Source organism: Dromaius novaehollandiae, chromosome 7, assembly GCF_036370855.1.
Source record: "Dromaius novaehollandiae isolate bDroNov1 chromosome 7, bDroNov1.hap1, whole genome shotgun sequence".
Lineage (NCBI taxonomy): Eukaryota > Metazoa > Chordata > Aves > Casuariiformes > Dromaiidae > Dromaius > Dromaius novaehollandiae.
This window is the reverse complement of record NC_088104.1, coordinates 18530817-18555453: the sequence shown is the minus strand read 5'-3', so window position 1 is coordinate 18555453 and position 24637 is coordinate 18530817. Positions and strand designations below refer to the sequence as shown.

The window sequence follows — 24637 nt, the reverse complement described above, 5'->3', positions numbered from 1 at the left end:
ACGGGCCGAGCTGGGAGTCGGTGGCTAGGAGGGGGGCGATGCCTGGGCCATGGGCACGGCTGGGCCATATCTGGGCGCGCAGCAGAGCAGGGAGTTCCTCGGTGCCTGGAGAAGCGTTATGAAACGAGGACGCGGGGCCCCTCCCCGCTAGGCCCCCGGCACTTGCTTCCTTCCAGCCTGGTATTTTCCTCCTCAGTTTTTCTTTTTTTTTTCTCCTCTTTTTCTTTCGCATAGCCCCGAGGGGCGCGAAGCCGTGGGAGGAGCAGCGAAGTTATCAGCCGGGAGATACCAGCAGCATGATTCACCGCTTGGCCCTTGCAGGCTGCCAGCCGCATGGGTGCCCTCCCCTCCCCTGGGCACGGGGCGCAGAGGGCAGGCTGCAGCCCGGGGGTCCCCACCACCTGGCCCAGCCTCGCTGCCTTCACCCCTCCATGCTCTCCAACCCAACCATGCCCCCCAGGAGTGCGGGGGTCAGCATCACAGCCCCCACACACGGCACGGCCGCGGGCCTGGGGCCAAAAGCTGGGATTTCCGCTGGCTGGATCAGGTCCTGCGCATGTCCGGCAGGGCAGGGAGCCTCTCAGCCAGCCACCTTGCAAGGCCGTGGGAGCCCCGCAGGGGTCCCCACCTCCTGCCCCTCTGCAAATAGCATCTGGGGCTGTTATTATGGGATGGCAGCAGAGCACTGGGAAGAAAGTCTTGCACAACAGGGTAGGCAGCACCTGGGGTCTCCCTCTATCCTTCGGGCACCCTGTGGGAGTGGAGGGACCTGGTGAGCTGGAAGAGCTGGATGCTGCACCCTGAAATACCTCATGCTGTCTCCAATCCACTTTTATTCACAATCAGGAAATAACTTACCATACAATAACACAGGCACACACAGCACGGCCCCGGGCGCCTCCCCTCCAGCCCCTATGGAAATCCTCCATGCTGCAGCCCAACCTGGACCTGGCCATGCCCTGGTTGAGCTGGGCTCCAGGCCAGTGTGCTGTGCCTTTGTCTCTGTCCCGTGGGATGTTTGTCCTCTATCCCCATCCCGCTTGGAGCACAGCCTTGTGCGAGGTTGGAGGAGGCCATGCACTGTGCCGGTGTGTCCCCCCCACCCTCCCCCTGGGCTCCCATGCCCTGCGGTCCCCACCCCACCCTGCCGCGTCCCTCTGGGTGTCAGCGGGCTGCCCCCTCCCGTGCCCACCTTCCGCCCCCCGAGCAGTGCTGGTGTCGGCGGTCTGTACAGCATGACGGTGCGCTCCCCCGGCCGGGAGCCCCGGTGCTCTGGTGTGAGGCTGGGCAGGCAGTGGGCAGCCCTGCCCTCCCTGGGTGATGACAAAGTGCTGGTTTTGGAGGGCCGGGCCGCCCTCGTGCTGAACATCTCCTCTCCTGCTCACCTTTGCCTGGCGTGGAGGGAAGCAGGTGCCGCAGCTCGATCTCCCTCCCAGCGCTGATCCCTGTCTCCCTCCCGCCCCGGGCAGGCGTGCTTGTCCCAGGCACCCTGGGGCAGGCGCCTGTCCCTGCTGGGCTACTTGCAGACGCTGACCCACTCGGTGATGCGGCACTCCTCGCACGCCACGAAGCAGCACCAGTGGAACTTGCAGTTGCAGCGCTCACTGCGGGTCTGCCGCAGGATGTTGTGCCCGCGGCCGCAGCACAGACTCTCGCAGTTGTCCATGCCCGGACTGGTCTTGTTGCACAGGCGCCCTTGCGTGCCCAAGGAGTCCAGGGCCGGCTCCCGCTCGCAGAAGTCGGGTGACTTCTCAAAGTAGACCAGCTCGCTGATGCTGGCCCGGCGGCGGTGCCGAGCGTGGCCTGGCTCCAGCTGCCCCGCGTTGCGATTGTGGGGCCGGATGAGGGTGGCCCCGTAGAAGCGGTCCTTGAGCAGCGATCCCACAAGGCGAAACTCGGGCGTCACCTGCCAACAGGTCTTCAGCTGGCAGCTCCCCGAGGTGCCATGGCATTTGCACTTCCTCCGCATGTTGTCCATCACCACCTGGGAGGGCAAGCGAGGGGTTAGCACTGGAGAAACAGTGCACAGGGGCCAGAGAAGCTGCCCCAGCACTTGCTGTGGCTTCACTGTATGGGAGCACGGCGGACTGGCATGAGCAGCTCCCAGACCCCCAGAGCTGCCAAAGCCAATGAGGCGGCACTCTACCACTGTGCCCAGAGCCACTGAGGCCCCAGGCTTCTCTTCCTACTCCTCCTGGCAGTACCAAATTGCATTTTTACTCCAGCATGGGATTGATCCCTAAAGGAGAGGTGAGCTAGTCAATTGCTGCCCAGCCTTGCCTGTGACAGTGATGGGGACGAGGAGCCTGGGACCCAGGGACCCAGTTTTCAACTCTGCCTGGGACCAGAAGCACCAATGCAACCCTTGAAACCCAGGTAAAAGCCAGTTTGGACACATCTCTGCCAGCTCCCCTGGGATACCTGGGCTCCCAGCAGTCCTCCCGCACCAGCACAGAGGTCTCCCAAGCATCTAGCCAGCTGGGACCACTGCCGGGGACCCTGGCCACTATGTTCTCTGCCCTGTGCTACAAGTCCAGCTGCCAGGTGTGGCAGAAGAGGCTGAGACCGTGGGTGAGCTGCTCTCTGCAGCCCTGATGGGCCAAGCAGCACAGCTCACCTCTGCAAACCCCTCTCCCAGCCAGGAAAACCACCGTGCTTGGTCCTGAACCACCACCTTCTCCATGCACATAAGTGGCTGCCTGCAAGCAAGACCCTCTTCCTTCCCCAGCAGCCCCATCTCTTGCTCCCCCGTGCTGGCCCCCACCAGCTCTGCCCATTCCCAGCCCAGCGCTGTGGCAGGGTCCCTGTGCACTGGTTTGCGACCCGGGGAATGATCTTTTTCCCTGTCTCAGAGTTTTCCGATAGTGACTGGTGCTGGCAGCTCTGCAGACCTCGGATGCCACCCATAAAGCCCCAGGTCCAGGAGTCCCAGGAGCAGCTTGGCCTTTGGCTCTTGCCTGTTTTCCCAAGTAAGTCTTGGGCACAGAGCCAGGGGGCTGAAGAGCTGTCTCCTGCCATCGCATTGAGAGCTGAATTTCAAACAGGGACCAGAGATGCTCGCAGCCTGGACGTGTGGTTTTGGGAGGCTGTAGCAAGGCCATTGCCACACGCCTATCCTCTGCAAGGGGGCAGCACACGTGGGCTGGCTGCGGCTGTGGTTTGTGTTGGCCAGGGAGAGCAGTTTGCACCCAGGCAAGCAGCCAGCGTGCAGGCAAGGACCTTTGGGCAGGCAGCTGTGCCAAGGAGGCCAAGGAGGCCAAGGAGGAGGGGACTATGGCACACCAGCAGGGCCAGGTGCCAGCGGCGATGGCAGGTGCTGAATGGTTGGGGTGGAAGCCGGACTGCCTGTGGCTCATGGACATTCGCTCGCATAGCTTCGTGCACCCAAGCTTGAGCAGAGAAATTTTGGCCATGGCTTTCCCTCCTGGTGCAGAGCAGTACCTGAAGCTGCTCAGAGCAGAGAGGTGGCCCCACTCACTCCATTCAGGCCTGATCCCATCATCATGTGCAAGCCAAGCATGCAAGATGCCACTTTCCCTGTGCACTGGGGTGATAGGAGGTGGTCTACACATTTCACCCCCTTCCCTCCACCTAGTTTCTCCCAGCTGAAGGTACAGGCTGCCAGCAACCCCAGCAATGCTGCTGGCAGGCACTGAGCTCCAGCCCACACAAGCTGAGGGGCAGATGCCAGTACCCCAACTCCCCCATCCCTGCAAAGGACACTTTGGCTGTGCCCAGGGGAACAGCACTCTCCAGGGGTGCAGAGCGGCTGCACATCCACGCATGGTCCAGGAGGAAGCTGCCTTCTGCTCTGTCCCTGCGTGGGGACGGAGATCCCTGCCTTGGGCAGTGCACGGCCTCCTCCAAGCCACCCCAGGGAGCAGCAAGAAAGAGAGCAGGCCTGTCCTCACCCTCCCCCTCAGCACCCCTTCGCCTGACAGTAACGATGTAATAAGGGAAATTAGCCCCAAATTACAGAGTGCGGATAGATTTAAGGCAGCAGGCCCTTTGAAGTGCTTTGCCACCAGCTTTGTGGTGGTTGGGAGACAATTTCCTGCCTGGCTCCAGCCTCAGTGAGCAGGGACAGGGATTCCCTGCTGGGTCGCGTGCCCCAGGGCCCACGCGCTCGCACCAGCTCCAGCAAATCCCTTTCCCATGGCCCCCTCCAGCTGCCAAGTGGGGCTAAGCCAAGCTGGGGCTGGAGCAGAGCAAACCACGCTCTTGCAGGCTGATATCACCTGGGGGCACCCGCCGGGGCTCGGGGGAGCCCGCAGCACCCACGGCCCCCCGCGAGGTCTTGGCCCGTGATGCCAGCCGTGCCCAGCCGCCCGGCTTCACGCCTGACGCATGCTGCCTGTTCTTGCCCCCTCCCTGGGGGGAATGCGCGTGCAAGGAGTGCGTTGTTTTGGTAGGGGTGGGTATTTTTTTTCTCCTTGTTTTCTTGTTTTTGAGTAAATCTCGCCGTTGCTAAGCAGTTATGTTAATGAAGGCAGGTCAGGAAAACACGCCTGGAGCTTGGGGCACATGGCGGAGAGGTCTGGGCTGGGCTGGAGTTTGGCTTTCATCCTGCTGAGAGTCCTGTCTCCTGCTGGGAACAGCCTCCACCTCACAGGTAATGAGCTGCCCGTCCTCTCTGCCGTGCCCTGGGTGTGCCGGTAGGGAACACCGGCTGTTTGCCGCAGTCCACGATAGCACCAGGATCCTGTCCCTTCCCGCATCCCCTCCCTGCTTCCGGGCTGCTGGATTGGTGGGGAAGATCCCTGCAGCACTGCTCGGAGGGCTGCAGAGGGATCATCCCTGCTGGGATGGAGAGGACCGTGATGTGGCAGGCAGCGCAGGCAGCCAGTGGCTCGGTCAGGGCTACGGATGGTCCCAGCTGGGGTCGGAGAGGGTGGTGTGTGCACGCTGTCCCCATCACCCAGCACAGACTGTGCTGACCCTTCACCGCGGGCATCCCAAGCCCTGACACCACAGCACCCATCCCTGCCTGGGGACAACTTGCCCTCCCTCCTCCTATGTGGAGGGACCGAAAGAGCTGAGCTCGCACCTCCAGGCTGCTGCATGGCATGATCCACGGCCGGCATGGGGAGCGCGGGACCCCGCCGCTAGCCCAGTGCAGCTCCCGGGGCAGGCCAGGCATGGCGTCATCGAGGATGCAGGGAGGACCGGGCTGCACCTCCACCAGGTGCCTTTGCCACAGGCTCCTCTGCTCACCCCTACCCGGCCACGGCCTTCCCCATCTCACAGGCACCGGCTTCGGCACATGCCCGGACTCGCTGGTGCTTTCTTTCACACATTCCCAGCTCCTCCCAGACACGCTCATAAGCGCTTTATCGGAGGCCTTTGTTGTGAGGCTAATGGGTAGTTCCAGGCTCCCTTTCATCCTCTTGCACTCTGATCTGGCAGGTTAGGAGGACCTGCAGAGCTTCCTGCACACTTGCTGCCACCCGGGCCTGCTGCTCCTCACCGGGGCTCAGCCCCTGCGTGGAGCTGGCCGCTTCCTCCCCGCAGGGCTGGGGAGGGCAGGGAGGGCTCCTCAGGGTGCCGTGACACCCTCCTGGCAGGGTGCATCCTCCTCCGGCATGGCGGCGGCCGCTTCAAAGCCTCCCGCAGGCGTTATCAGCGCTGGCTGATCCCAGCCCGCCCAGGACTGCGGCATCTCATCCCCGCCAGCTGGACAAATTCCCTCCCTGAATCCCTGCGGAAAGCGTTTGGCAGAGCCAGAGACCGGCTACATGTTCAGAGCAGGGCTGGGATGGGGGACAGCTCCAGGTGTCCCCCACTCTGCAGGGCCACGCTTCATTGCTGTCCCTCAGCACCATGAAGGACGGATGCTAGAGCAGCCGGACTGAGCAGAGCCACGGCAGAAAGTCCTGTCCAACCATCTAACTGCTCCTTATAATACAAATAAAGGCTCAGACCTGAAGCCAGCTCTGCTCTGGCTATGGAAGTCCCTGTAAAGTGCCTGTCTGGGCTGTCCTTCCTCGTTCACTGGGCCAGCTGCACTGGTCCTGGGGAGCTTGGAGTCATTTGTGTCACGAGGAAGTTCTGAGACCTCACGTCCTCTCTCCAGTAGCAGACTCGTGGAGGTTCCCTGCTCGCTTGGCTCCTTGCTGTCACTTCTCCACCTGTCTCTCTTGCAAGCTTTTGGCTGCCCCAGCAGAGCAGGCAGCAGTCACCCAAGCAGCCGGTGTGTGGCAGGGATGGGGTTTAAAATCTCACAACCTGCTTCTATTTGCGTGGAGCTGAGCTGAGACTTGCTCTCACTGCCTGGCACTGAAGGGGAGTTTTGCCCTGTGTGGGGTGGGCAGCAGGGAAGAGAAAATCTGACTTGTCCCGTGCCCAGCAGAGGCTGGGAAGATCAGAGTAAGGCAGGCAAGAGGATGCTCTGCATCGCATGCAGCCTGCAATGCAATCCCCCCTTCCCAGGTTTGTGGCAGGATGCTGTGATTTAAAAGGGTAAAGGTAGTGTGTTTCTGCCTGGTTTCAAACCAGGGACCTTCCACATGTCAGGCAAATGTGACAACCACTACACTACAGAAACCCACATCCAATGTTCTCTGTGAACAGCCACCTGCAGGTTTGTCACCTCCTCTAGAGCTGCAGTGTCTGAGCTGGGAGTCAGGCATGCACTGGCCTTATCCAGACACAGAGCACCCTTGGGACATCCACTGGCAATGGAGAAGGTGCTCAGCACTGTCTCAAGATGTTGGAGAGCTCTAGGAGCTGCAGCTAAGTCTGGCGCACAGAAAGGGACGGGACGCAGCAGGGCAGAGCATGCATGGCCACACCACTGCTTTGCTGGAGGGGATCAAGCCTCAGCGCTCACACACCGACCAAGGAATCCGCGTGGGGAGAGCACCATGGAGCAGCAGCATCCAAAGTGGTCACTCCTTGCAGGTTCCTACTGGGAAATCCCAGGAGATTACTCCTTATTATTGCAAAAGATGGTCCTAGGAGTAAGGAGGACTTGGGTGTATGTGGGACATGCGGCATGGCTAAGAGATCAGGCTGGGAGAACCCATCCCCAGGCAATGTGGACGGCGGGGTTTGGTCCCTGGCAATAGCCCCAGCACCAAAGGGCACAGGCCAGGTGCAGCGTCACCGCTCCTGCTCCCCTGCACGGTGCTCATGACCATCACAACCCATGCAAAGGCAATGTCGGGAAGGCAGCTGACCTGCAGACTGGCCCACACCATCATTTCAGCAGGGTCCCTGAGCTGGGCACCCTGTCCAGCCAACGCTTCCCCGCCTGAGGCTGAACAAGCCCCTGCATTGTCCTTTTGGTCCTCTTCTCCCTCCACTTACATCCTTTAAGCTTCTTGCCTCAGTCTGGCTCCTGTCTCTGAAGCCACCAAGAGCTGATAATGTCATTACCAGTCCCAGGCCACCTCCTTCCTGCGCTCAAGGACAAACAGACCCCATGCACTTTTACTGTTGCTAGATCTCAAAGGAGCTGCCTGGTGACCTCCCCTCTGCACTGACCTGGCTCTCACCATCCCCTCCTTCTGCAGGGGTCTGTTTTCCCTTGGGAAATGGGAACACAGGTCCCAAATCTCTGAGCACTGGTGAGAGCCCATGGCAGCTCAGGGCACACAGAGCTGGAGGGAAGCCGGGACGAGCCCTGCAGCCAGAGGTGAGATGGGGGTCTCGCATGGCTTGGGGCAGAGCAGCCTGGGCAGCATTTAGCTGCCTAATGCTGAGCCACATGCAAACGAATAAGGCAAAACAAGCAAAAAGCTTGGGCTTTCCCCAGGCATTCACAGCTTGGTCAACCTGGGACAGATTTTCAGGGCAGTAAAGCACAGCTCTAGCATGAGGGAACGGCACACATCAATACCCTGCTCAGCAGCGTCCCCAGCTCGCAGTTTTGAACATGCTCAGAGCAAGAGGCAGGTCCAAACATCTGAGCCATCCCAGGGAAACACTCCCTATGTAATTCTGATCTTTAATTACGTGTACCCATGGCCCATGACATGCCCACCCCAAAGGTCAAAATCTGGCAAAACTGTAAACAAGCAAAAGCAGGGTTTTAAATAGGAAACACCAAGCAGCCCAAAGAGTTCATGTGTATCAGCACCTCAAAGGCTGGGGCGCTCAGCATGGCAAAGCAAGGAGGAGGGAGCCATGGGTCGAGCAGGGGATCCTTTCTGCTGGCAGGCAGCAAGTGGCAATGCCAGGGTGGATGCCCTGCACTGGGGAAACCAGACTTTGGCAGCGCAGGCTCTGCACTGGCTGCAAGCAGCGATGTGCTGTGAGTGCCAGGGGCCATCTCAGGAGGAGACACAGCTCCGGTAGCAGCAAAGCTCCCGGCTGCTACTGTCGGGAGACCGGGATTAATAAGTCAAATGTACCTTGCAAAAGCAACTGAGTCTGAGCTTGCGGCAGCCCCGTCTCCTCAGGAAAATGCTCCTGGAAAAACAGGGCTGTACCCAGCCTAAACAAGGGCAGCCAGATGGCACGATCTGGGGCACCCAGCGCTGATGGGTTGGGAGCCCCGCTGGGGTGCCGCAGTGGGCTGGTACTTGGGGAACTGCTCTGCTTTGAGCCCAGCACCTCTCTAGCTGGGAAATGGCCAGCACCCCCAAGGAAGGCAGCGCCTTCACTTTACCCCCATCTTAGGACACAGAGGTGATGGAAAGGGGGCAATGAGCAAACCAGATGTGTGTCTGGTTTGGGGCTGTCAGCAACAACTGCCTGAACTTGGGGGTCTGCCTTGCCACCCCTCCGTCATGTGGCCAGCCCACAGACCATGCATAGCCACATCACACGTCCCTGTGCTGTGCTGGCAGTGTGTGGCAGGGATCTTGGGAACAAATGTCATGATGGATTCATGTGGCAGGGTCTACCCTGCCCCCAGCAGTGGTGCAGGTCTCCCTAGCACCTGCTCTGGCAGAGCTGGGTAGGGAAATGCAGCCATCCTTCCTGCGTGCTTGCCACCTCCAATGTCAGGCTGCTTTTAAACATCAGTTTCCAAGCAGAGAGCTCCTAATTAGCACCTTTAATGAGACCTGAGACCATAAGGGTGCAGGGGAGGATGCTTTCCTTGGCTGGGTGGGCTCCAGCCGCCTCCCCTCCCCACGCGGGGCTGGGGGTTGAGGCTGGTAGCCTTCGCCTCCGCTCCCAACGGGACGCCACACGGCTGAACCGGCATGGGTGCCCGGCTCAGCCCAGCCTGCTCCGTCCAGCCCAGCCCTGCTCACATGGGGCAGCGGCTCCCTCTCCGGAGGCAGGGCTGCAGCCAGGTGCTGGGAGCCCACGCTGTGCCCTCTCGCCAAGGCCAGGGCATTTCAGCACCCTTCCTTCCCATGCAGCACCAGAGACTGCCTCCTCCCCATCTGCAAAGCCTGTGGCTGTGCTCCAGCGCCCTCCCGCTACAGCCTGCCTGACACAGAGTCCATCTGGAGGAGTCACAGTCCCTAGGTCCCGAGGTGCCGGCTGTCCCCTGAATGGCCAGAGCTGGATTTATTGCAGTGTCATCCCCCTACTGCCAGCTGCAACACAGGCGAGCTGCCCAGCTGCAAAACCGGGGAGAGGGGGTGTCTCCAGGCAGACACTCGGGGCAAACATAGGCTTGCATCCTTGGATCGTCACAGCCAACATGGGCTGCCCAGATGCAACCCTGGCCACGGTCAGGCTCTCTGCAGCAAGCTCCATCGCCTTGCTCTGATGCTGTGTTCCCACGAGCAGGAAACAGGGGATATGGTCACTTTTACATATTTCTCTGTGATCTCTGTTTTGGCATAGAAGGAAAGAGAGGGCCACAATTTGAGCTAGGAAGTTGGGGGAGAAAATGGATTTTTCCCTCCCTTAGAAACATAAGCGTTGGAGAATTTTGCAAAGGGTAACAGAGAAAAAAACCAGCAACGAATGTCTCAGCAGAAGCCCCTTGCAGCCATCCTGTGTGTGTCCCAGGCGCAGGGACACTGCCCATGCCGCGATCGCCCTGCGCAACCATGCCCAGCGCCCCGCGCCGCTCACCTGCCGGCCCACGCGGTTGTTGTGCAGCCTCATGCGCGAGTGGATGTCCCTGTAGGTTTCCCGGGAATCAAGGAAGTCCTTGGAAAACTTCTCCCCATAGTCCACATCGGGGCTGCAGCCTCCCCACTCCCAGGAGTCCTGGAGGCCAGGGGTCTCAGCTGGCATGTGCTCCATGTGCACCCCGTGCACCATGCCTTTGCCTCGGTTCATGGCCTCCAGCTGGAGATGATGCAGCTTGCGGCGAAAAGCCTCCTCATCGCCCCGGCGCTTCTGGTCGCAGCCGCAGGCCTGCAGCTTGCCGAGGGCGCAGGCGTTGGAGACAGCGTGCACCACGCCGGCGGCAGCGATGGCATAGGCAAAGGCGCTCTCCCGGAAGCCTGCGAGGAAGGAGAGAGCAGGGCTTACGTGGGGCAGCGGCAGCCTGGCCACCTACATGTGGCAGCTGGGTTTTGTCCCCCAGCGCTCGCTGGCTGAGCAGCCCCAGCACCTCACCGGGTGCAGGGAGACTCTGGTCAGGATGAGAGCCTGAGGCCCCGCTTGTGCTCTGCCTGGTCCTGCTGCACCAGCTCATGCTGGGCTGCGAGCGAATCCTCATGCGGTGCCCTGCACCCCCTCCTGCCCCCGGCCCCCTTCTCCCCAGGGCACTTTGCTGCTCTGGGTTTGCCTGGATCCCAGCTCTGCCAACTCTCCCCCTCTCTGGCTGCATCTGGGACCCCCAGCCCAGCCCAGGCGGGGCTCTTACTGCTCCCAGCACCGCTATGCACTCACACCCCACTGCGGAGACAGCACCAGGGCAGAGCTCAGGCCCCCGGCAGGGGCATTACAGGTCTGACGGGGAGGGCGACATCTCCTGCCCCCTCTCCCCCACTCAGAGTTTCCCACTATATTAAAAAAATCATTGGCTGAGGAACAGTTCTGCTGAGAAATGGCCCATTCCTGAGCCCTCCCCAACACTGGGAAGCATGGGGGGGTCATGCAGGAGGCTCCCCCAGCAGGGCAGCTGGACTTGAAGCACCGCAGCCTGCTGGGGCAAACGTCTGCCTGGGTCACAGCACGGGAAGGAACGTGCGGGCAGGATTTCTGCCCCTGCCGCCGCCTGGCTGGAGGGGGCCTCGCTCCCCACCCGCCCAGGTCCCCCCACCACGCAGCACCGGCCCTGGGGGACCCCAGCCAACCTGCCGCCCCAGTGCCAGGAGCCGGCACAGCCAGGCTGCGCCCACGCAGCACGCACCCGCCCCCCCTCCAGCGGGAAAGCCTGTCAGCCGGCTCTGCTTAGCTGCAGGACCACGTAATGACAGGGGTCGTGCGGCAGCGCCTGCCCAGCCCCATCCATCTGTGTGCAGCCCCCTCCCTCCTTGAGCCCCGCCGGCTGTCGCAAGGCCCTGAAACATCTTGTAAATGTGATACCGGGCTGGAAAAATCAAGCATCCCCAGTTAGTTAGAGCGTGGCGTGACCACACCGCACGCTGCCAGGGCCGGCAGCTGGTTGTCGTTAAGCGCCAGGGAGCGAGGACATTAGCAACAGTGTCATTAGTGCCGGATGGGCTGGAAGGGGACAGGGACGGCTCCCTGCAGCAGGGCTGCACCGGGCACCGTGGGGCGCTGCCAACCCTGCCGCCGGCCAGGAGCGGGGGCTGCCAGGGGCCCCTGGCGTTGCTGCCATCACAGCCAGGGCAAGGAAGGAGCCTCCCCTACCTGGGAACCTTCTTTTTCTTGAACACAAACTAATATTTTTCTTCCTGCTGTTGTTGGGCCAAGCAGGCAACCCGCAGCGCGCTTCGCTTCGGCGCTCAGCGAACGGCCCCAGCACGTGCAGGGAAGGAGGGAGGGCCAACTTTGCTGCTGTGGCTTCACACGTGAATAAATAAATAGATCAAGTGTGCAAGTCTCCTTCCCTGCTTTGGCCAAGAGCCACTTGATTGGCCTTCGCTTTGCCGCAGCCAAACGGATCAGAGGTTTGGGGCATTTTCCCTGGGGCTGGGGCGCTGCGACTGGCTGAACTCCCTGCTGGCAAACGGGGGGCTCAGGTAGCACCCCGACGCACCCACCTCAGCCCGCGCCGCAAGTCATGGGAGGTGAAAGCACTCGCCCGGAGCCCTCCGCCAGCACTGCGCAAACGCTCCCCGGCGTGTTCGCTTGTCATTAGCAATGCTCACTAACACGCATGTCTCCTCACTGGTTCATTGCCGCCTGCTGAGCAAACGCTATGATCTTATTAAAGGGAAATGAAACGCATCTTGGGAACCTGCATTTAAAGTCATGCTGCTCTTTTGTGCGTTAATTTGACACTGGTGCATTTAAAAAATTAACGAGGTGCTGCTTAAAAGCAACCGGGAGCCTCTCCCAGCTTCCCCTCCGTGTCGGCCGAGCTTGCTCTGAGCCTGTCTCCTTCCATGCACAAGTTCAACAACATTTTTCGCCGGGCAGGTAATGGGGCCGCTCGCGCGCACGCCATGCAGCCTCCCCTGGCGAGGCGCTGGGAGGCAGCGCTGGCAGCACACCCACACCGCCGCTCGGGCAGCAGCTGCGGCACCACCCCAGCCTCGCCTCCGCGCCAGCCAAAACTCGGGGAACCTCAGCATCTGGCAAGTGGGGCAGGATGGAGAACGAGCACAATTTTCCAATTTTCCCAGCTGCCCCATCAGCTCTCCTGGGCTGCCCCTGCTCTCTGGCGCTGCTCCAGCTCCAAGCCCGCACCAGGCCAGGGCCAGACCCGAGCACAGTCCTGCCCAAAGGCAGGGACACATCACACCCTGACACCTCCGCATGCCTCCCAGCGCAACACCGTGCCTCCTGCAGCAGCACACTGCATAGGCGGCTCACGGCCCCCCCCCCCAGGCCAGTGGGGCCCCTAAGGTCCCCGGCTCGGTACCCTTGGGAAGGCCGATGACACTCAAGCCACCCTGTGCACGCCAGCCCCGCTTGGCAGCTCCCAGTCCAGCTCCCCGGGAGCGTGCCCAGGCTGTTTGCACAGCCAGTGCCCGGGGATGGCAGGAGCAAACCCTCCACCCGGCGCAACACACTCCTCTCCAGCCCTGTCTTTCCATTAGCCTCTTTCTCACATGTTTCTCCAGCCTAACTAATATTTTCCCATGCAGCGTCTCCTTAAAATCATTTTTGGAGCCCAGAGGGAAGCTCTACCCCACCCACTCTGTCTCACAAACTCGTCTCCTTACAGGTAAAGAGGGCCGCTCCGTTTGGGGCCCTCCACAGCTGGGAAAACTCTGGGGGTCAGGCCCCAGCTCTCCTCCTTCCTCTGCTGCTCTCCAGCCATGCAGGAGCTGATAGACACGGCACAGGTCCTTGTTCCTGGAGCCGCCATCCCCTACATGTCAGGCAGGGGACGGTCTGGTCCTCCAGCAGTTGACCTCTCCCAGCTCTGGGAGTCTTGTCTGCATCTCCGTGTGGTCATTTGTCAGGACAGATCCTCCTGAGCATCACCTCCTGGAGTGACTTGGCCCTGCTTGGGGATAGTACCTCTCTGCCTGGCCTCACCACACCTCCCTACCTTCTTCCCTCCTGCCCCTGCCGTGCTTCCACGGAGAGCTGTGAGCAATAGGGAGGACGGAGCCAGGGCAGCGCTGGGCTCCCGTGAGCACAGCCACCCCACGAGGCTCCAGCAGTGATGTCAGCCTGTTGCTGCTTCGAGGTTCAGTTTACATTGCCTGCTCTACCCGAGCCACACCAGAGCCCAGAGGATTCCAGCGAAGGAGTCAACAACACAGCTGCAGGCGACAACCACCAGCCTTGTGGTCTCAGCAGGGTGGGAGCCTCCAGGAACCATGGCAGAGTGTGGCATGCATTGGCCAGCCCCGGTGACCGGTTGGAGTGAGTCCTTTGGAGGGAGGCTCTCTGTTTGCCCCAGCCACCGAGGACCTCAGCAGTGACATTTGAGTCACCAGATCCCTCGAGAGACCATAGAGGATGTTATAGCCGTGGGATGTGCAAGGAGGAGGGTTGTGGGAAGCAATGCATCCTGCTGGGAAGAGGGAAAGGAGGACACCATCCTCAGCACCACAGCCTGGATTCAACTTGCCATGTACTGAAGACTGCACCAGACACCCACCCAAAGACCAGCATGGCCCTTAGACGAGAAGGCCCGGTCTGAAATCTTGGCCCCAGGTCCGATCCCAAAGAAACATTCTTAGCAAAGGAAAACATCTGTTGGGGCACCTGCTGCCCTCCAGGCACCCACCCAGCTGGGAGATGGGGAGGCCACCTAGCAGGACCCCAAGATCTAGCTGCCCTGCCTCTGCCATGGATATTGCAGCTGCCTCATCGCACATGCATGCGGGCCCCAGGTAGCAGATCTGGCCCAGGTGCTGGTGGGGGCTCCTGGCTTTGCTGGGACAGCGAGAGCTGGACACCTTCACACAGAAGAGCAAATCCTAGGAGCAAATCAGACCCCCTGCCCGTTGGGACAGAAGCGATGGCTCGGAGCTGGTGACGACATGTCCTTTCCAGCCGCAGCCACCTGGACCGCGGCCACTTTCCGACTGTCCCAGCCATGAGCTCCCTCGCACAGTTCACCCTCGCACCCAGGGAGTGCCGCTGCCTGCAGCCCTCCCCGCATCTGCCAACGTGTCGCTGGGGTGGCATTAAGGGGCCGAGCAGGACAGCCCTTGCCCCTTCTCAGGCCCTGGCATGGGGGTACCCTAGGGCACTCCAGGATGCTCAGCTGCCCCCTGCCCGGCAGTGCCCCTTGTAACGCTGGAGATCACCGTCAGCAAGCCCAGGTCCCGGCGTGTGGGCACTCCGCAGCCCCGCGCCCCGGCCCTGCTGGCTGGCGAGGCAGAGGAGCGCTTCTCCCACCACCTCCCGCGCAGCCTGCACGGCCAGCCAGTCCCAACATGCTCCCTCTCCCCCGGCCCACTCCCTCCCTCCCCTCTCCCTAATTAAACTGCAGGTGAACCTGCCAGGGTCTGGCCCAGCGCCAGGCGCTAAACGGCTCTCTGCAGATCGCGACTTGCCTCCATGCGCCTCCCGAGTGTGCCGGGGACAGCCTGGAGCCCTCGCTCCGAGCACGCGGCTCCACAACCGCCCACGGCGCTCCGAGCCGGTGCCCGAGCCGCACTGCGGGCTGCGGGGAGCCCGGCTGACCCCTGCATCTCCACAAAGTTGCCTTGTCCCCAGGGCCCCACTTGTGCCCATCCGCTGGGGGAAAGTCCAGGGGATGCGGGCACTCCCAGGGATGCAGCTGAGCATCTGGCGGGCTCCTCCGAAGCACCTGCGTGTGCTTTGGCGCCAGGTGGGCTAAGCCCAAAGTTTGCCTGAGGGTGCCGAAAAGCCTGCCAGGAGCCCAGCTGCAGCTGCGCAGGGCCAGGCACTGCAGTCTGCGGGCACCGGGACTTGGCTGGGGTGCTGCAGCACCAGGCATCGGGGTCCTGAGCTCAGCAGCGTCACTCTGGGTAGCCGTAACACCTGCCTCACTCACACACAGCAAAGCCTGCCTCAACTTCTGGCTCACAGCTGGCTGGGCTCCAGGACCTGGCTTTTCCCAGCATTTCAGGGAGTTCCCCCCTTCTTGCTGTAAGAAATCAAGGTTTGGCTATGGCCCCACAGGCCCCTGGCCCCAGGGAGCCTTTCTAAGGAGGGAGCAGAGCCTGCAAATCTCACTCATCTCACCAAAGGCTGCTGAAACTACTAGGGGGATCCTGCACACACCAGAGTCACATCCTCTCCAGCCCCTCAGCCTCGGGGGCCTCCAAGGCAGCCCAGCCACTTAGCCGAGATCCCACTTCTTTCACAGCTCCATAAGAGATGGGGACAGGGTTGGGAAGAGCAAGGGATAGTGCTTTGGGCAGAGGGACCTGCTCGATCCCTCAGCTACATCTCCAGCAGCCTCTGCTCGGCAGCTGGATGGCCATGGCCCTGCTGGCATTGCACCCAGCCCCGGGATCGTGTTTGCACTACATGCACAAGCAGAGCCATGACAAGGGCTCAGTGACCCACTGCCATCCACAATTTTGTTGTTGGCACACTCCTGCCACGGTTCAGCCCAGCCAAATCCATGGTGCCCAGCAGCCCCAGGAGGCTGGGGGTGCAGGGGGGCACATACCAGGGGCTGCTCCCAACAGGCAGTTTGGATGAAGCCACCTTCTTTGTGGTGGGGGGGGGGGGGGGGAGTTTAGCTGCGTGGACGCAACCATGCTGCTTGCACTCAGAGCCGGAGAAAGGGCCCAGTCTCAGTTACTTGTGCAGATGCAGCTACCCGCATCCATCTCTCTGCTTCATCCTTGTACATCAGCCCTGTGGTCAAGAAGATGACATTTCTGCTGGCCAGGCCACCACTTGGAGGGAGTGGGAGGGATGGAGGGGAGCAGGAACAGGATCGGAGAGTGCTAGCAGGGCAGTGACAGCCTCAGGGAACGGGAAGAAGGGTGATGAAGACAGAGGCAGCTGGCCGAGGAGCCAGGGAGGCCGGGAGGAGGATTTGCAATGGCAGAGCTGAGCCTGGATGCACGTGGAGGTGACAAGTACCAGGGAGGACGCGGGGTGCAGATGGTGCTGGAGGCTCAGCGAGGGGTACAAGGAACATCCCACACTCCCATGAGTGCAGCATCGAAAGACTGACGCTCCAAAACCCACAGCCCTGCCCACGGGGGTGTCACGAGAAGAGGGGCTCTGCTTGTGAGAGCAGGGGCGCTAAGTCCCTGGGCTGCGTCTCTGCTCTCCCACCGCCCGCCTGTTGAGCACTGCCTTGCAGTCGCTGTGCCCTACCCCGGAGACGGCTGCATTGCCCTGCCACCTCCGGGAAGTCTGCACTGCGCTCCAGGGTGCTATCAGCATCCCTTTCCCCGAAGCCTCATAGCCCCACATTCCCACCCCGGTCTAATTCAAAGTCTCATAGCTCCTTTCCAGCTACCCAGGGCTTGCACTCAAACTTACTGGGACCAGCTCAGTAGGGCGGGGAGATGGGGACTCATTCACCACTGTCATTTGCTCTGCCTCTCAGGTTCAATTAGTTCCTGCAGCTGGGTCCCCGCAGGCTCTGCCGTGAGTTCGGTTGCTGGGCAGAGCCAGGGCAGACGGCCGGCGGAGCCAGGGCTGCACATGGGAGGGCTCACCGCCTGCGCCAGGGAAGATGTGAGAGATGCGGGAGGACGGGAGCAGAGTGGAGCAGGAGGGAGAAGCCAGCTACAAATAATTTAAAGTGAGATTCACGCACGGCTGAACTGATGGCAGAAGAAGTGGGAAAAAGAATGAAAGATTAAAGGGGTCTGTCACTTCGGGTTACAAACAATGATCCTACGAGCAGGTTGCATTCCCAGGCATGGCGAGGATGGGGCAGGGAGCGGAGCAGAGACCTGGTCCCCCGGGGCTGGATGCATTAATGCCTGCAGCCTGCACCCCTCGCTTCCCCCACTTCCCTCTCCTCCCAGCTCCAGGGCTCGGGAGATGCTCCCAGCATCCCTGCTCTAATGGCTGGTCTGTTCGTCTGTGTCCGTAACAGCTGCAAGACGGCACTCACAGCGCCAGTTCCCTTGCTGAGGGGCACGAGAGGGCTGGGAAGGAGCCAGGGCACCAGCCCTGGGGCCTGCTCTGTGCCAAAACAGCTCTGAGCAACTGCACAGGACAGCCTGAGTGCCTGGGACTCATCCCACACCCTCTGAAAGTGGAGTGCTTTGAGGTGCCTGTCTGCTCTGCTGCTCCCTCCCTACATCCATCCATGCCCAGTGCTGGGCCCTGGACTCTGGCACAGTTGGCCAGGTATGGCCAGGAGGTGGGATGCCACTGGTGCTGGACACCTGGCCTGAGCCGTGCCCACAAGCTTCCTGGGAGCCGGCACATGGGGCTGCCCCTAGGTGCACCAGCCCCACTCCTCTCTGCCGCCACACAAACCACGAGGCCCAGACACGCAGCCTGGGCAGGCAGGGGGTCCTGCACCCATCCATCATGGCCCTGACAGCTGGGAAGGGCTGCAGTGGCATCTAGGAGACAAGCAAGCCACAAGGGCAGGCGGGCTGGATATGGCCCCTTGTCACTGGCCACAGCCAGGCCTCGTGGGCTCAGGGAGATGCAGAAAGTCAATGTTGGAGCACAGCAAGGGGGAAGCAGTGAGAGCCCCCGGCATTTCCCTGCCCTCTCTGGCAGGGACCACACAAGTGTCGTGCTTTGCACCCTCCTGTCCTCTGCCCAGCTACCTTGCCCTGCAGCACTGCTGGGCATCAGCAGCCCCTTCCTCACCTGCAAGTTTTTCCTTTCCTCTCATTACCACTTCCAGTCATCCTTCATCCAATTCCTTCTCCTCAAACCAGCAGATCTTTTCAAAGAGCTGGGACCAGGGGTCACTGCAGGGGCTTCCATGGAGATGCCACCAACATCCCAAAAGCTGTTTTTAGCAAACACCCTGGTCCTCAGCAGTGCCAGGAGATGGAGGGATCCCCTTGCCCCTGTGGATGAAGCAATTGCTTCACGCATGTTGGCCAGGGCTCCACCAGCTCTTCAACCCATTGTGATGGGCTGAGGGAGACTCCCTGGCCTTGGAGATGGAGCAGGGGCTGTGCTGCACAGTGCTCTGGGGAAGCCACAGCCCTGTAGCCTGCTGAGCCCTGTGCTCTGCTGTGTCCTGGTGCTGCAGCCTGTGCAGGTACCTGCTGCCCAACCACTGACTTCCCCACTGCTCGCTGCACTGCCACGTTGCTGACTGAGCTTCTCTAACAGCCTGGTGGGACCCACTCTGTCAAAGGGAGGAGGGAGGCTAGCCTGGGTGTGTTGGCAATGCGAGCCAGTAAGCTGGTGTCTCCTGCTGCCTGAGGAGACTAGAAGTGAACCACATTCCTAAGAGGACCTGGAAATACCGTGATGCTTATCAGGGCTGACGGTCCCCACCCTCCCTGCCAGGCCCTAGCCTCCATGCAGCTCACAGGGGGAAGAGATGCTGCCCTTTTTGAGGCACCGGTGCTCTGATGGGCTCCATGTCAAGGGGGACGCAGCTGCTCCGCAGCAAGGCCCGCAGCCCTCACACTGCATCTGCTCCAAGGAAATGGCACTTCCAGAAATGTATGGCCCATCCGTCCTGGACTCAGGACCTACAAGCACCGAAACTGTGCTCCCCTCCCCAGCCATCTCCCCACCAGCCCCATCTGCCACAGCTCTCTGGGGACTCTTGCCAGTGCATCCCCCTCAAAGGCATTTAAACCTCAAGCTGCCAAAATGAAGATCTTGAGATCTGACTCCCCTCACTCCCCAGGGACCCTCCAGAGCAGGGAGATAAGAGGCTGAAGGGTGCACCAGAGAGTTTGGGAAAGGGGTGATAAAGGCACCTCTTTGCTGGCCACCTGGCTAGCTTATCTCCCTGAGGGGGCAGATGAGCAGGGTCTGTGGGAGTTTTCTCCTTCTTCAGAAGCTGGAAGAACAAACTTTGCAGGGCACCTTGCCTGCCCTCAGCACCCTGCCAGGCTGGCACTGGCATCACCTTGGTCTCTACTGCCCATGGCCTGAGGCACATGGGTGATTCGGTCTCTGACAAGGCCCAGGCTTCATGCAGGGTACTTAGGTGAGAAGACCTACAAGTAAGACCAGGTCTGTCAGGTCACAACCTTTGTAGGACCCTCACCTGCCCCATGCAGGGCAGACCCTCTGCACCCACAGAGTCCACTGCTGAGGGAAAGAGCATGCACATGGGATCTACAGAGAGGCTCTGACATGCCCAGAGCTAGCCATGTCTGCGAGGAAGATGAGGAGAACCTGGCACCTGGGCTTGGCAAACCATGGAGGCAGCCAAGGCAAAGCACTGGACAGAAGACCTCTCCCAGATGCACTGGTTGTGAGAGTCTGCAGGCAGGTGAGCCTCCAGCACAGCCCATCTCTGTGCCTCCCAGGTCACTGGGCCACCATGCTCCAGGGTTCCAGCTCTCACAAAACAGACAGCCCTCAAATCTCTGCACTGAGGACCCAACATAAGGGCAGAACACCAGGGTGATGGGCTCGCAGACTTCTGTCCCACTAGCCAGGAGGGTGCCTCATCACCATGATGCACTGAAACACCATCCCCATAGATGCAAGACATGAATGAGCCAAGAAGTTCACCGCATCCAACAAATCAAATCCCAAGAGTGCAGCATCTGCCTTCAGACTCTACAACTGTGTTGCACGTCCTCTCGTGAGTCTCCCCATGACACAGCTCCAAACACCAGCCTACCTGGGATGGAGGAAGGTGCTTGAAAGCAGCAGGGTCTGGAAGCAGCTGGGAGCACAGCTGGGGCCTAGCATGGAGGAACAGCTCAGGACAAGAGCAAGAGTAGGTACAAAGGCACATGGACAAGAGCCCAGCTGTGCTCCAGCTCACTGCTGCAGAGGAGCTGCTTGGTCTGGCAGACCCAAAGGTCCCTCAGGCTCTGGCTCACTGTGTGCCTTCACCTAGGGCAATGCTGAAGATCTGGCCTGGTCCTATAAGCCAGGGAAGAGCTGTGGGCACCAGTACAGGGCCCAAGAGGAGCCTGTATGGGCTCCAGAGAGTGACAGCTGGGCAGAGGAAGAGGAAGAGGAAGAGGAAGGAGGTTGACTGGCCCTTACCTCTGCTGAAGATGATGCTCTCGTAGGGGATCTTGTTCTTGGTCTCGAGGCTGGAGCAGTTCCATCGCTGGTCCCTGAACTGGTGCTGACACTCATGGATGGCAATCTGGATGCCCTGGATAGCAGAAGCCGTCACGTCGGGGTGGCGCACGCACACCTCCAGCTGCCGCCGGGTCAGCCCCGGCAGGGTCAGGCACACCGTGTTGGCGTTCAGCACCGGCTCTGAAGGCAGCTTCAGGCCCAGGATTTCATTGGAGCAGGAGCTTGGAGGGAAAGGAAAGCCTGTGAGCTCAGAGCAAGCAAAGTGCTGACCACTTGCTTCCCTTTCAGGGAGGAGGAAGAACTTGGGGAGGACAAGGGAGAGGAGACACCCATCTCCCCACATTGTGCCCACTGCCTGCAAGGGTGACACACCAAGGCAGGCTGGAATTGCAGAGAGGGAGGAGAAAAGATGAGGGGCACTGGAAAAGGATCAGCCCCAAAAGCTGGGGGCTCCCCAGACCAGATCTGCCCCTTTTCCTCCCCACTGAGCTGGTGCTTGGAGTGGAGGCTCAGAAACCTCTGGTCACACCTGCAAGCTCAGCTGGGCAGAAATTCCCCAGCAGTTGCAGTGCTGTCCAGCCAACTTGGCACAGCCCCAACAGCTGGGCAGCCTGTGCCCTGCAGCAGCCAAATCTGGCCCTCCTGCCTCCAGACCCCAATATCTCCCAGGGCTGCACCCCTCCGTGTGCTCTTCCAGAGGTCTCCAGCCCTGGCCACAGTCCCACACAGCCTGCCCTGGTTCACTGTCCCCAGACAGCATGGCTTTTTCCCTGGGCTTCCCCTGCCACAGGGACCCTGGAGCAAGAGACGACCCCAGATGTGGCTCCATCCCTGCTGCTGGGTGATCCCCTCCCTGCCTATCCCACCTCTTCCTGGCACTACTGGACAAGGGATGTAACCAAAGGGACCACTCTTTTCCTGGAAATTAGGAGCTGAGCACCCTGCTGAGCACCCTTCTGCCACAGGCTGCCAGTGCTATGCTCAGCTAGCAATGACCCAAAGCCTTGTCCACACTCACAGCCCAGCCACACTGGACCTGATGTCTGTCACCACAGAGAGCAGAAGCACAGAGACTGGCAAATGGATGGGTGCAAGGGAGACACATGGACAGGGCACGGTCCAAGGAGGTGGTGCAGTTCATACAGTTGAGATGCTGTCTGGGGAGAGTGGGAGATGGATGGAGCATGGGGAGATGGATAAATTGTGCCCAGAGAGGTATCTGGAGATAAGACAGAGGTATACATAGGACAGATGGATGTGGGGGGGAGATGGATGAGGAGACAGAGTCTTCCCAAATCCAGGGGAGTAGGGTATGGCTTCAAGGACCCTTGGACCTACAGCATCTAAACAGAGGACCTGCAAACCGAGCAACAGACAGCAGGATGCTGAGCATCACCCTGCAGCTTGCAGCAGAGTCCATGAGGAGCTCAGCACAACTGCACTCCTTGCTCGGGACAGCTCAGTCCCTGCTGAAAGCTCTCTCCAGGCAGGAATCCCTCTTCCCCCCCCCCCCCCCCCCGACTGGGTCCCTGGGAGCAGCAGGGCACTGGAGCTCTTTGAACCTTGATCGCAGAAATGAGACTTGGAGGAGGATGCTGGAGGAGGAACTGCAGCTGCTTTATGGAGCAGCCATGCCTTGGGAGGAAGGGTTGCTCCTTCTCTGCTCCCCCAGATCCTGCAAGCCTGGTCCAGCTACACAGACAGAAGCAGCTCTGGGGCCAGGGACTGAACTCCCCAGTGCTCCCCTTGCTCTGGAGGAAGGGTTCAGCCCCAGTGTCCCTGCTTAATTATAGTTTGCTCGGTGGGGAAGGGTAGCTGCCAAGGTCATGCTGTCACCAGGGGAGAACTTTCTCCAACTCCCTACGTGTGTTTACACCCAGAGTTCACCCACCCCATCACTACCATGGGGTGATCCGTGGGTCTGCTCCAGAGTAAATCCGGAGTGATTCTGACAGGGAGTCAGAGAGGTGGGAGCAGAGAGGAGGAGAGTGGAAGGGAGAAGGGGGAGGTTCATTCTTCTACAGCTCCTACACATGAGGGGAAATCCTATGCCTGGCTCCTGCTATCATTTACACTGTTGGAGCAAGCCCTGGTTGAGGCAAGAGGCGAAGCGGGTCCCTCTTTGGCTGCCAGAATCCCCAAGCCCAGCAGCTCCTGCCCCAAGCACTGCAGGGACATTGTCCTCTGCCTGTTCTGAGCCACCTTCACCCACCAGCTCCTAGGGCATCCTAAAGGGGGATGATATGGTCATTCTTCCCATTGCACAGCAGGGAAACTGAGGCAGGGGCCCCTCTCTAGGGCCCCAGAGAGTGGGGCATGGATCTGCCTCCCTCTTCCTCCACCCAGGGCTCAGGAGCACCAGGGACTCACAAGGGGCTGTCACTGTCACCCTCCCTTGGAGGACACCGCACTCCCCCCTAGCTCTCTCCTCCCTTGAAATCTGGATTTAAACTTGATTTCACGGTGACAGGCCCCCAGGTCACAGGCTGCAGTGGCTGCTGCTTTAATTAATACAAGTCCCAACGTTAACAAATTATATTTAAAGGGGCTGGAGGGAGGGGGAAGGGCGGGGGACCCCCCCACACTAGCACCAGAGTTAACCCCTGGCTGCCTGCAGCACACAAGTTTTGACACTGGCAGAGGGGAGCTCCCAGGCACTGGGGAGGAGGGGAGAAGGAAGGAGGTGGTGAATGTTGGGGGGCCATTTCAGAAGGCAGCCGGCTCCCACCTCCTCACCTCGCCTTTGGCATCGGCAGAGTGCAAAAGGGACCTGGAGGGCTCCCATATCCCAATGAGGGTCCCTCCGGTGCCAGGCCTGAAGGCACTGATCCCAGGGCACCCGTCCCCATGACAGGTGCTGCCAGGACCCGGCAGTGCTCCCCGCATCCCCTCACCCTCCGCAGCGCCCCGAGAAAGCCAGACCCATCCTCGGCCCGGGGCAGGAGGGGGGGAAAACTGAGGCAGGCAGGGCCAGCGCCGGGGTGGCTCCAGCCGGGACGGTCCCCCCGACGGAGGGGGCCTCCCGGTGCGGGGGCCCGGGCGCCGCCACCAGCCGCCGCCGCTGCCTGCCCGGGCTCCGGATCCCGGCACATCTCGGCGGCGCCCGGCCGGGACGGGGCAGGCGGCAGCGGGGAAAGCGGCCCTGACAGCGCCCCGAGGAGGGGACCCCGGCGTCCGGGGCCGCTAGGGAGGGCCGGGCCGGCGGGGCGGGCAGCGGGGCCCCTCGGAGCCCCCTTCCCGGCCCGCTCCCCGCCCCCCGGCCAGGGCCGGCGGAGCAGCTCCCCCCGGGGCAGCACCCCCCGGGGCCCGGCGGCGGCGGGGCAGCTCCTACCTGGGCACCCAGAGGCTGAGCAGCAGCGAGCAGAGTCCGTGGGCCAGGGCCGGCCGCATCTTCGCTGGGGCAGCGGCTGTGCGGGCTGCGGGCGGGCGGGCGCCTTTGGGGCAGGGGCGGCGGGGCTCGGCGCTGCTCTCTGCCCGCTTTGTTTGTTGTGGGTTGTTTGCTTGTTTGTGTTTTCCCCTCTCCTCCCTCTCACTGGCTCCCTGCGCGCCGGGGCTCGGCTCGCCGGGGCGGCTCTGCCATCCTCCCGGGATGCCCCCCCCGCCTCCCGCCGCCCCAGCGCCCGCCGAGCCCGGCGAGGGCTGCGCGCCCGCCGCCCCGCCGCGCTCAGCCCCCCGGCTCAGCCTCCCATGGGGGGACGCGCCGGGGGGCCGGGGGGGGCGGCCGCCGCGCCCCCGGCCCGCGGGGCGCGCTCCGCCGCCGCTCCCCAGGGCGCCCGCGCCGCCCCGGGGCTCCGGAGCCGCGGCGGGCTTGGGCAGGGCGTCCGGGGGGGCTCGCGGCGCTGCGGCTCCCGCGGGGCCCGCAGGCACATGGGCGGCCGCGGCCCCCCCGCCGCCCCCGCTGTGGCCGCGTCGCCGGCGGAGCGCGCGGGGTCCCGGCCGGAGCGGCCCGGCAGCGCTGGGCGCGGAGCGGCGGCGGCGGCTCTGCCTGGGATCGCGCTGCGCCGCGCATTACTCAGCGCCCGGAGCCCGAGTCCCGACACGTCCAGACAGGAGCCCGCGGGGGAAGGCCGGGGCAGAGGGTGGCAGCGGGGCGGTG

At 61.7% G+C, this 24637-nt stretch overlaps 1 protein-coding gene across 1 annotated transcript; it reads right to left on the bottom strand.

Annotated features, from left to right (window-relative positions):
• Window positions 1-813: 813 nt before the first annotated feature.
• Window positions 814-24637, bottom strand: WNT10A (Wnt family member 10A). The gene is made up of 4 exons (XM_026123230.2): window positions 23873-24637; window positions 20500-20762; window positions 9982-10358; window positions 814-1984 (listed from the first exon to the last, which is right to left on the bottom strand). The coding sequence occupies exons 1-4, from the start codon at window positions 23929-23931 to the stop codon at window positions 1517-1519; spliced, it is 1167 nt and encodes a 388-aa protein (XP_025979015.1). The 5' UTR covers window positions 23932-24637; the 3' UTR covers window positions 814-1516.